The 12,563-nt window shown below is 45.8% G+C and overlaps 1 protein-coding gene across 1 annotated transcript in view; it reads right to left on the bottom strand.

The window, feature by feature from the left end:
• TDRD3 (tudor domain containing 3) overlaps nucleotides 1–12,563 on the bottom strand; it is a 271,283-nt gene that overhangs the window by 178,337 nt on the left and 80,383 nt on the right. The window contains exons 2-3 of the mRNA XM_066581368.1: nucleotides 6,641–6,725; nucleotides 77–142 (exon numbers count right to left, since the gene is read on the bottom strand). Coding sequence (XP_066437465.1) covers nucleotides 77–142; nucleotides 6,641–6,725 — 151 coding nt within the window. The remainder of the gene's footprint in view (nucleotides 1–76; nucleotides 143–6,640; nucleotides 6,726–12,563) is intronic.

Here is a 12,563-nt window from a genome sequence, read left to right on the forward strand (position 1 = left end):
ACCCAGATCTAAGACACAACCGTGACGGTAGAGCGAGAAAAAAGAAGAGCGCAGAAAAAGCTGGACTGCTTGTTACCTTCTCTACTTTTCCTCCATTGATGTCACTGGGGAGAAATTTCTTTCCAATGGTTCTAAGGTCTGTCTGAAAAAGATAAAAAAGGAAACGTACAGTAGTATCGTGCTTAGGGAATTAGCAGGAAGCAAGAAAAAGCCGCGCACCACAAAAGCATATTCCACGGCAACAGATAAGACAGTAAAACTAATGATTTAATAGCTTAATTTGTATAAGCATTCATTTCCTCAAGAGTCACAATATGAACACAACATAAATCAGCGCGCGGCAGCGAGAGTAAAACAGCAGGAGACGGAGCACTGCAGACATCTTATTAAGGGGGCCATAAAACGGAGCACATAGAGTGCTATTTGTAGCATCATTTGCATTTCAACATGGTTGCTGAGAGCGGATACTAGATATCGTAATTGAGGTCAAGTGCTTATTTATGCTGCATCCATGCAGATGATACATTATATCCATAAAACGCCAACAACCCCAGCTCAATCATTGAGGCTTTGCGTTGGGTCCCAGACCACCCCTGCCAGAATGAAGGGGCCTACTAGGCTCTCTTTCAACATTTCACTCTTTCAACGCAACTCCAATTTTGAAGATGCAGTCTGGTTTTTCAGGTCCAAAATTCTGAACGGATTAATTTTAAAATATATATATATTCACGGAGCTCTACTTTATCTCAATTACATACATGTCCACTACATGTCATAGGAAACCAACTTGTTCCATCAGTGTCGGAGAAAACTAAGAGAGACAACTCCACACAGATGTTGTACTTAGGGCTCATGCAGAGGGAGCACCGCGATTAAAGCGAAAAACACTGCCGCTGGTGATCGCAGAAAAACATGCATGTTTCCACGGTCTCCATTAAGGCTAAATTAATGGATACGTCCCGCAGCACAAATCCACAGGAAAATATAACATGCCGCTTTTATTTTTTTTACCGCTCGCGGAAATCCGCGGTGGTATGCTGCATGTCGGCATTGGCTGCCAGAAAGCCATTAGGTTCAATAGAATTCACGCACGGATTTACACCGCAGTACAAATTCATTTGTGGGCATTCACCCTTAGGCCTCATGTCCATGGGGAACTTCGGGCCCGCATGGATTCTCCATGCAGAATCCCGCAGCAGTTTCCCCTTTCCCGCAGACATGAGGCCAGAAAAACCCATATACTCACCTGTCCGGACGCTGCAGATCTGCCCTCCGTCGCGGCCGGATCTTCTTTCTTCAGCCCAGCGGATGTGTTTGGCACGCCGGCAGCGTGATGTGCGCATGGGCTGTGCACATTTTCTTTTTTTTGAATGCCTGCTTTTCCGCGGTCCTGCGCCACAGCACAACAGCAGCTGCGGATGTGTTGCAGGCCTGGAATAGGCTTCAGTGGAAGCCGTCCGCACGGGAAACCTGCACGAAGATGGTGCATGCTGAGGGTGTTTTCCCGCACGTCGGGGGAAAAACGACATCCGCAGGTATTTATTTTACCTGCGGGTGTACAATGCATCCCTATGGGGGCGTGTATCACACGTGCGGGTCACCCGCGCGGATTTGAAAATTGTAATTTGCCCGTGGACATTGGGCCTTAAAGTGTAGGACAACCATGGAGCCACAGTGCTGTCCTGAACAGACAGAGTTAAGGGCTTGTTCCATGAAGTATATTGTTTATAGTTAAATGGAGCCCAGAATTCTAAATTTATGTATTTACACTTGTTAAAATAAATGTTTCTTTCCACAGATATTCCAGGACTAATATTAAATAGCCTGAGGAATGGGGGAAAGCCCTTAAACATTGCAACTATGGAGGGCAACTTTTATCCACCCTGCTCACTGCCTCTGGATTTCACCTCTTGGCTTGCAAATGGACTGTATACACGGAGGTGATTATTACTGACAAATGCATATGTGAAGAGGATTTCTCCATCTATAAGGTTTTGTCTTTCTGTATATTGTCTGCAGCTGTGGAGACGGGCTCCACTGACCGACATAAAGCCTGAGGTGCACCTTTATGTAACTGCGTTGTTGTGTAGTGGCCGGCGCTTGTAACTACAGGTGCAGTTCCCTTTGATTTCAATGAGACCCCAGCCTGCAGTTACAAGCTCCAGCCACTACAAATGGGTGGGAACTGCTGCTTCCACTTCAACTGAGAGTAGTGGTGCTGACAGCATGAGCCCACTCAACCTATCCAGCCGGCCCCGAGTGCCCCATCCAGCCGGCCCCCTGAGCGGCCCATCCGGCCGGCCCCCTGAGCGGCCCATCCGGCCGGCCCCCTGAGCGGCCCATCCGGCCGGCCCCCTGAGCGGCCCATCCGGCCGGCCCCCTGAGCGGCCCATCCGGCCGGCCCCCTGAGCGGCCCATCCGGCCGGCCCCCTGAGCGGCCCATCCAGTCGATATGTCATCAACAGTATTATTGCCTTGAAAATCCCTTTAACTTTTGAAATTCTCACTAGACAGTGCCAAACTAACAGCCTTGCATCTGTCAAACCTGAACATCTAGCACTTCTTCTCTGCCATAAGAACATAACTTTTCTCCAGCACAAACCACTTTTAATTCAAAGACCGATATATGAGAATCAAGCAGAAATCATAGCGGTCCGCTCCAAGCCTCAGGCAAACCACTGTACTTATACTCTCAGCGTGTGGTCTGGACATTGGTGCTCAAACAAAGCTTAAGAATAGAACCTTTCATATGGTAGTAGTGCCAAATGACCTGTGTGATAGACAGGCGGAGATATATTCTTGTTTTGCTGCTTCGGGTTGGAAGTCACTAAAGCATAGAATTAAGCCAATTGCTGCGCTGAAGCACAAGTCATTTGTACTGGCATGCAATAATTAACATAAGCAGCTGGCATCCAACAGAGAACAATTTGAGCTCCATAGGAGATGAAGTGTGATGGGACAAGGGTTATTAAGTATCATTACGGCTTTTTATCTGCAAACCTGTATTTACATACATTTAAGGAAAACGGATTAATTATCTTTAATAATCTTTTCTTCTAACAGAATATTCACACAATAAATCATTTTCATAGCACTGGAAAAGTTTTGCTGAAAATTAGCAGAAATGGATTCTCCAGTATTGCAGCAAGCAGCCCTGTATGCGAAGCTGTTGTCTGCCCCTGTGTACCCATCGCTAGATGGCAACGCGGAATCCGCGACCTGTCCACGATGATCATTGTGGATGGGCCACAGGTCAGACGGCTCCCATTGACTTTAATAGAAGCCATCCATGTGGGGCCCGCATGAAAATGGAGCATGCTGCAATTTTTCCTCTATTAGCGGAAATCACAATTGAATTCTGCTAGTTTGTAAAAAGCAGGACTTGTATCTGGTATTTATCATCCTTTTTCTATAGCTGCAATTCTCAGTTGTTTCTGAACTGGTGGGGGGAGTTTAACGTTTATGCTGTCTTTTATACAGTGTGCACAGAGAACTGCAGATTCTGCTCCTCATCTGTAAGGCTGGGTTCTCACACGCCGCATTCCCGGCGGAAATCTTGCTGTTTGGCCGCGGCGAAAAAAGCGCGAGATTTCCACTGGAAAAAGTGCTGCTTCAAAGCCCGCGGCACTTAGCCGCGGGTTTTGAGGCGGCCTGGCCGATTGCTCTTCCGCTGTGGCCGGCGCTCCTATAGAGGAGAGCGTAGCCGCAGGGGAGTAAATACAAAAAAAAAAAAAAAAAAAGACATGCTGCAGTCGGCGAATACGCACCACAGCGCCGGCTTATGACGGCTTTGCTGCAACGGACTCGCCGTCTCGTGTGGACGAGATTCCTAACACCGAGATTAGCGGCCGCGGCGAAATTCCGGACGGAATTTCCGCGGCATATCCGCCCTGTGTGATCCCAGCCTAACACATATCATCTGGTAGGATACTATAGAAGTTCTGAGCAGTGGAGTGTGAACAGTTTATAACTTACCACTAGCTCTAACTGAACATCTGTGTGCATCTCTGCATCTCTACACCTCCTCTGTAGACTTCAATGAGCGGGATGAGTTACCCTATCCAAAACAGGGAGCCAGAGAGGTGGAGTAGGCATGAGGAAAGCCTGGGCAACATGGCTCCGCACTCAAGGAGCCTGCCTCTGTGACTTCAGATGGGCTGATTTGCTTACACAAAGATTATAAATGGCAGGTTTTACTAAAAGGTTTTATCTGCTAGTTTTTACAAAAAAAAACTGCAGGTTGTGGGTGGCGCTGTGAGGAGAGTCTAAAATAAAAAATTCTGGTGACAGAAGCCATAAGATGGTATTCCATGGTTATCAGTAGTGGTTCCCGAAGAGATAGCTGACACTTACTTCGGAGGAGGGGGATATGGAAACCACAGAAGCCCCTAGTGATGACACTTCATATAGATATAGTAGTATCGCTGCAATGTTCCAACCAGTGCATGGGGAGGGGGGGTAAGACACCTAGAAGGTGAGTGAGGAGACTTATAAGGCCATGCAAGCTCCTCTGGGTAATTTATGCCAATAAGGAAGATGGAATTAGTACCTAAACCTACTGTCCACTGATGAGGGGCAAACACCCGAAACAGCTGTCTGTATAGTTGTCTGGTTTGGTATCTATTCCCAATCTTTGTTATAATGACCTGAATAATACGGTCTGACATTGATATAAAGGAATGCTGCCATCCAATAGGTGGCGCTGCAGAGGTAGTAATTCCATCTTCCCTATTTTCTAATGTTAAAAACGCATTGCATGAAAATCGCAAGTTCATGCTTTGAGATGCGATATAAAGGAGGCTTCATAGGGAAACATGGGAGATGAAAAAGAAACCAAAAAATGCAAAATGCAGAAAGATAGGACATGCCGCAATTTTTTTCTGTCGCAACATAACATAAGTGAAAACATCACAGATGTGAATTGAACCATTGAAAAGAATGGGTTTAATAAATCAGCGTTTTTTTAACTCCCTCTTGCATTGCTCATAAAACATGAGATTTCCTCGCATGTGTGAAGGCACCCATAGGTAACTAGTTTCCGAGTTTTATCTTGTTTAGTTATTTCTTTCTGACTGAAAAATTCTCTTCAGTCGGGTTATGTGATCTAATGGTGACCACCTGGGAATTACTTGCCTTTCTGTTCTCTCAAGAAGTCACCAGAGCTCACCCACCAAAACGTCCTGTATGATGATGAAATTGCATGGACTATACCACACTAGCTCTTCACAGGAGGGACGGAAACTCCTAGCACACTACTGCTAAAAACTAGAGGCTCCTTTCACACTGTTCTAATTAGAGAGATGATAATTCATCCTCCATGATCGTATGCTTATAGTCTTTACCTTCTTTAGGAGAATGAAGAGGTTAATGATAATCACACCGTCCTTCCAACAGGCAGAAATGGTACTGGCTCTAGCTGGTCCCGTGATGGTATGCTGATGCAACATAGGATTGCTAGCTCAGCACAGAAAAGGATGTGAAAAAAACTGGTATGGAGGTGCAACCCTCTAAGCTAAGTGCTTTAGCACTTCTTTCTCCCCTGTCCTCCTGCACACAGGACCTCCGACACATCCAATACACCTTTGGAATCGTGTCACCCCCAGGCATCCTGTTGTCCTATCCAGCCAAACTGACGAAGGGGTTCATCCCCAAAACGCGTATTCTATTGCTGGTTTTTAATTTGTGAAAAAATAAAAAAGAAGTGCTTTTCACCATCACACATTGGACCTTGATCTACATCTTCTAGTAGCTTAGAGGGTTGCGCCTCCATACCAGTTTTTTTCACATCCTTTTCGTTACACTCATGCCCACATTGGTGGAGCGTCATCTGGTTGGCAGCACCTCCACCATTCGAAATACTCCATCATTGGAAACACTTTGTGCTCAATAAATATTCCACCACCCTCACTGGGTCTTGCTCCACCCTCCTTTTTCATTTCTTTTACTCACAGCTCAGCATAGAGGAAGAGAAAGCAGTGCACAGTGTGCATTATGTAGCTAGAAAATTAGCTGGCCATCTTGGAGGGCTGCAAACAGAATCCCAAACTAGCGGATCGGAGGGACATCGACAGAGTAGAAAAACAGCAGGTAATATATCCCATCTTAAAAAAGTCTGCGAAATGCAGACCAAGCCATCATTGGCAATCAAGCCACCCCATTGACTGCAAGTTAATATCTCGTTTACATAGGGAAGAAGTAATGCTGCTATCCTTCTGTTATATTTTAACCCTTTGCAATCCCATTTTGGATTCAGGGTTTCCTAGGAGGGCTCTCTCTTTCTGCCATTATACAATGGCGTCATCTGCTGGCTAGAGGCAGTACTGCAGTATGTGACATGTCAGAGAGGCCCTTGACAACAAAGTGGCTGGCAGTATGCAGTAAGAATACCCTGCTGCATAGGTTTCAATCAGAATGTAGGAAGACGTCAGACAGTAGATTGGAAAAGGTTAACAGACATTCATGCACAGACCAGAACTACATACCAGCAAGATATATCAGAACAGAGTATAGCAGTAAATGTACAACTGTGTGTTTGAGGGGATCACAAATACATATCATTGTGCAGGTCAATGGTGTATTGTCACTAATGGTTGCACTCCCAGATCAGCACTAGGAAAAGCAAATTAAAAAGGATACTTACATTGAGAGCGACCAGGATAATAGCACTTTTAGTCAGTTTATCTGAGGAACCTTTACAAGCTTCCAATCCTTCTTCAGAAAGATGCCTGTTGTAAAATAAAGAGCGATTCATTAAAAGGTTTCCTTAAGAAATCCGTAGGAAAAAAAAAATAAGTAGCTAAAATTCAGTATGTAAGGAGTTGTGCTGCAACTCTTCCCCAGCCAAGCATGTATACAAGGATTTAAAGGGGCCGTCCGCTACTGGTCTCCTACAAGCTCACCGGTCCCATCTAGGTCAGCACCTATGTGTCAGCGAGGCGCTGGTATTATAGGGTCTCGGTTTCTGTTCACCATGTGGGATAAATAATGCATTAGTTTTATAGTATGGGTCTTGACGGTTTCAGCAATACCAATATTGTATGCATTTAGTTTACTTTTTTCCCCCCACAAATTTCTTTAATGGCAAAAGGGGTTTAATGGGAATACAGATATGGCAGACCTGGGGGTTTCTTTAGGGCCCAGTCTGCCATGACAATAGGATCGCGTTGCAGGGGTGCTGGTGAGCGGTACCACCTCCTCTAACTGCTTGGATGCTTGGTCATTATTGGCTGTGGCATCTAAGGACTTGCAAGACTGATTGGAATCATTCCCAGACGTTGCAAGTGGATGTCAGCTGTCTGCTACACCAGCCATCCATGTGTTAAACGGGACAGGACCAAAAAGAAAGAACCCGCCAACTGTGACATACATTTACAGGACAAAAAGAGATTTAACCCTTTGCAATCCAATCTTGGATTCATGGTTTCCTAGGGGGCTTTCTCTTTCTGCCATTATACAATGGTGCCATCTGCTGGCTAGGGCTAGTACTGCGGTATGTGACATGCTGGAGAGACCCCCGACAACAGAGCAGCCAGTAATCCACAGTAAGAATACCCTGCCGGACGTCATCTGACATTGGAACTGTATAGCCTTCAATCAGAATGTCTTTAGACGTCAGAAAGAGGATTGGAAGGGGTTAATCTACTTTCCAGACATCCCTTCATCAGCCATGTCCTCCTCAGTCTACATGCTGCAGCTTCCAGATAACCAGTTTTCTACTGCCAGTTTAGTACTCTGTACTTTACAATCATGTAGCATTTGCTGTTTTTCCAGGTGATCCATAATAGAATTAGGTTTATACAGAAGCCAAAGCTGCAAAGTGCAGTAAGACAGCAGCAGGCTGTGGTGAGACATGAGAGGTGTCTCCCTGAACCAATGAGGAGACGGGAAGCGAGTCTAAGGCCGCCTTATTCATGTCCACGACGGAAAATCGCTAGCAATATTCCGATGCGGGGGATGAGGAGGGAGCACTGAAAAGTCTCCGCCATGAGCCTATATTAACGATAGGTTCACTGCGGAGAATCACGGCAAATCACAGCATGCCGCGATTTTAATCATGCGAGCTGAAAATCACTATAGTTTTCCTATGGAAAGCGTGTCATGCGAGCTCCGCGTGCGATTTGTCGCTGCGGATCTCACAATGACACCTCGCCCATGGACAGCCAGCGTTAGGCTTGTGATTTCAATGGGTTCATTGACATGAAAGCATTTTTCAAGGTGCATTTTTGTGCAAAAAAAAAAAAAAATTCTTGCATATTTGCGCAGGGAAAGAGCGCATATTGAATTAATTACACTAATTGCCCATTTCAGTGAACTGAAGGAAGGCTGTATGTTTTTAGCGCATGCAAATGTGTATGATTTGCATGTGCAAAAAGTACAGTAAAACAGGCATATGCAGGAGCGAATGCACACATTAATGCACTTCCACCTGTGCGACAGCGGCCTCAGACTACCCCAGAATCCCTGGAGGACACCGTAGATAAACTGTAGTCACAGATCACAGCTCGGCCCTAATGGAGCAGAGCTAGAAGCAGCCGAGCAGCGAGCACTAAGGGAAATAAATAGCAGCTAAGTGCTGTGGAAGGCAGACCGCTACAGCTTACAAATGAGCAATCACCGCCAACGGGCAAATCATTAGTGGGGAAAATACACATATATTGGGTGCTAGTATTCTGTAAGCACGGTTATACAGCATCGCAGAACACAATCTACTAGAAATCAGGAATGGAGATCTCTGTTCTGTGAACGACAACACATGGTAATGAAGCCGGCGCACCACTAGAGGCCGCCGTCCTGTAACCAGCACTTGACTCAAAAGCAGTGAAAATATGGGAAGCCAACTATGGTTTAAATGAATGGGCGGCCATTCATTTGTCCCAAACCTAGATTACAGTCTACAGCAGAATTATATGACACAAAGTGCCAGAAAAGGTCAATTCTTTAAAAAAAAAAAAAAGTTGAATCAATATGAAATGTAAAAATTTAAAGTTGAGTTCTAGAAAAAAAAATGAACAGAGAGCAGGGAATGGTTAACAGTAAGTCGTACTAGTCACACCTGTCCAGGGCAGGGAGAAAAGGAGCCGCAGTGCTGAACCATGACTGAAACCGGCTTAACACAGGCAAGAAAATAGTGTGAGATCTGCGGGATCCGGGTCATCACCTAGCGACAACACAGAAGAATCTGTACTGCACATGTGTGCCGGCCCGCCCATCCGCAGCACAGAAGACTCCGGACAGGTACGTCGGGGTCACCGGCTAAGCACAGGGTCGGATTTCGCTGCGGTATCCCGCCTGCACAATCAGACCCGTCCATGTGCAGGCGGCCTATGGCCCCCTGCAGATGGGCAGAAATTCCGCGGCAAGATTTCCGGCAGAATTTTGCCCGCGGCCGCTGGGGTGTATTTCCAAGTGTCAGAAAATCCACAGTAAAAATCTGCATTCCAAATGGTTCTTATTTCAGTGCAGGAGAGCTGCAGATATCACCCTTTGCATAGGGAAGGCTGAAAGCAACTGTGAAAATTAATTTATGTTCAAAGGTAGACAGACATTTACTCTAGTCCTGCTTGTTTGTCTAGAAGGATACTGGATAACTTACCATTTCTACCTGATCCCTTACTTCCTGTATAACCGCCGGGCGCTTGGAGCGCGGGAACAGATGTATGCAGAAGACAAGACATCCCCGCTTGTCTTCTGCATCCTCCGCTCCCAGTGCTCGGCTGTATAACAGCCGGGTGCTCGGAGCAGGGGAACAGTTGGATGTAGAAGACAAGCGGGGACACCCTGCTTGTCTTCTGCATCCTCCGCTGGCAGCACAAGGTGATTGCTCATCTTGAGCGATCATCTTGCGCTGTAAATGACACAACAATGATCGCTTAAAAGTCACTTGAGCGAATCTTTTGAGCGATTATCGTTGTGTCTAAATGGGCCTTAAAGGGGTTGTCCCGCGCCGAAACGGGTTTTTTTTTTTTTCAATAGGCCCCCCGTTCGGCGCGAGACAAACCCAATGCATGTGTTAAAAAAAAAAAAAAAATGTTTAGTACTTACCCGAATCCCCACGCTGCGGCGACTTCTTCCTTACCTTAGCAAGATGGCCGCCGGGATCTTCACCCACGATGCACCGCGGGTCTTCTCCCATGGTGCACCGTGGGCTCTGTGCGGTCCATTGCCGATTCCAGCCTCCTGATTGGCTGGAATCGGCACACGTGACGGGGCGGAGCTACAAGGAGCAGCTCTCCGGCACGAGCGGCCCCATTCACCAGGGAGAAGACCAGACTGCGCAAGCGCGTCTAATCGGGCGATTAGACGCTGAAATTAGACGGCACCATGGAGACGAGGACGCTAGCAACGGAACAGGTAAGTGAATAACTTCTGTATGGCTCATAATTAATGCACGATGTACATTACAAAGTGCATTAATATGGCCATACAGAAGTGTATACCCCCACTTGCTTTCGCGGGACAACCCCTTTAAGTTGGGCAATAACGGAGCTTGATAAAACTCAGAGAACTAGGACCCCCAAACCTACTTCTAGTTTGTGGGTATACAACATATGTTTAGAGCTCTGCGGTCTACAAGACTCCCAAAGAAAGAAAAGCCGTTTCCTTTGGAGGTTAAGAAGAATATATGCCGGGATGGACACCGGGAAGACCCAAAAGAGATCAAGATCTCTCATCCCAAAGCTACTTTAAAATTGCATGCATAAAGTACACCCGACCCCCCATTTTCCAACTCATCATATGGAAAAAATAAAATATTAGCATAATTGATAAATTAGTATTCCCACATTGGTAAATGTCCGATATTAAAATTTCACATTATTTATCGTACACAGCGAATACAGGCAGAAAAGAAAATCTATACAATGCCACAGTTGTGCACTTCTGGCCTCCCGGTCTCCAAATAGTCAATCAAAGGGTCATACAAGTATGTACCCCAAAGTGGTATGAAAGGAAACTACAGCTCGACCTGCAAACCCCAAGTCCCAAAAATACTGCCCCACTGATGGAAAAATAAAAAAGTTATGGTGGACTGGGGGGGGGGGGGGGGGAACAAAAAAACACTATAGAAGATTTTATATTGCTGACCCACAGAGTAAAGAGAATGTAATTTTACCCACATTGTTTTCTGAAACATCATATACCGATATTCAAACACACAACTCTGTCACTGGGCAAATCAAAAAGTTAGGATTCTTTGAAAGTGGGGATGACAAAATGAAAACCTGCTGCGGTGGGAAGGGAGTTCTAGCCTCAAGTGTAACGCCGTACACATGGAACTGGAAAATAATTGTGCTGTTCCATCAAAAAACATTCCCTTTCAAAGGAGAGATTACCTCTATACATGCGGAGCCTATATGGCAGGGAACGGCGGTTCGACACTAAGCAGCCATATAGCCTGTAGACTGCCGTGGGCATTGCGCCTCTATCACAGGACCAACCGTTCCTAATAGCAGGGCTGCTCTATAAAGAGTTCGCAATATAAGGAAACAGTTTATTTAGATGGCAGATGATCTAAGTGATCGCACACAAACCACTTTTTTTGTTTTGTTGTAGATGTGTAATTGTCCTCCAAATGAAGGTATAATTATCTAAAGAACGTGTTGCATGAAGCATTAATTCCAGTATAGAGATACTAACATGGTAACTCTCTTTCTTCTTCCTACAATGAGGTCTCGGTGTGATTCCCAGGCTCGCTCTATAGACAGAGGGCTGTACGTTCGCCCCTGTACGCAGCGTGTCTAATCCGTTCCCCTGTGTCCCCAAGTGTGACTGAAGACGCGCCCCTGAGAACGCTTGTTTACTTCAACAAGAACACAGATTTCCCTTCTTTCCTACAGAAGGGCCGAGGCTTGTAACATGCCAAATCCAATTATTTCTCTGTGAACTTAAAAAATAGCAACATGATGTTTGCTTTAAAGAGCTGACACGCTAATAGCATATTTGTATCTAATTAAGAGCAGGTAATAACGTCCCTGGTCCACGGGAGCTAATGTGCGCGGTAATATCAGACGCCTGCTGTCTACACTGGGGATGATAGACGTCTGCCAATGCACATTAGTGGCCACCCGTTATCTGCAAACGGTCAGAAAGAGAAATATGACCCCCGGGAGACAGGCAGTAAGACACTAGCAGTCCCAGGGGAGGTTGGATGGGACGGATTAGGTTCCTAATGGACACTCATCATCTAGAACAGACGTTATGATGATAGGAATCTAGTCTGAGGTCGCACTACAGAGATACCCCTCCCAGCATTTGTGGGGAGTACTTGTAGCCAAGGAGGAGTAAGCAATTTGTGATCAAATGAACAAAACATAAGCAGATCTAGTGTTAAAGAGGACCTGTTACTGGAGAAGTGGTGCAGATTTTATTGCATATTTCTGTGTAGAAGTCATCCCCTCGTTGAAAAGAGGCGATTTCCACAGCTTGACGAGATTTTCAAAATCTCATCCACTTTGCTGCTACTGTAAGGCCTCATGTCCACGGGTAAAATAAGATTTTAAATCCGCAGCGGTTTTCCCGCATAGGAATGCAATGGATACCCGCATTGCATCTGCAAGAAAACACCC

This window comes from Eleutherodactylus coqui, chromosome 1 (assembly GCF_035609145.1).
Source record: "Eleutherodactylus coqui strain aEleCoq1 chromosome 1, aEleCoq1.hap1, whole genome shotgun sequence".
In the NCBI taxonomy this organism is placed as follows: domain Eukaryota; kingdom Metazoa; phylum Chordata; class Amphibia; order Anura; family Eleutherodactylidae; genus Eleutherodactylus; species Eleutherodactylus coqui.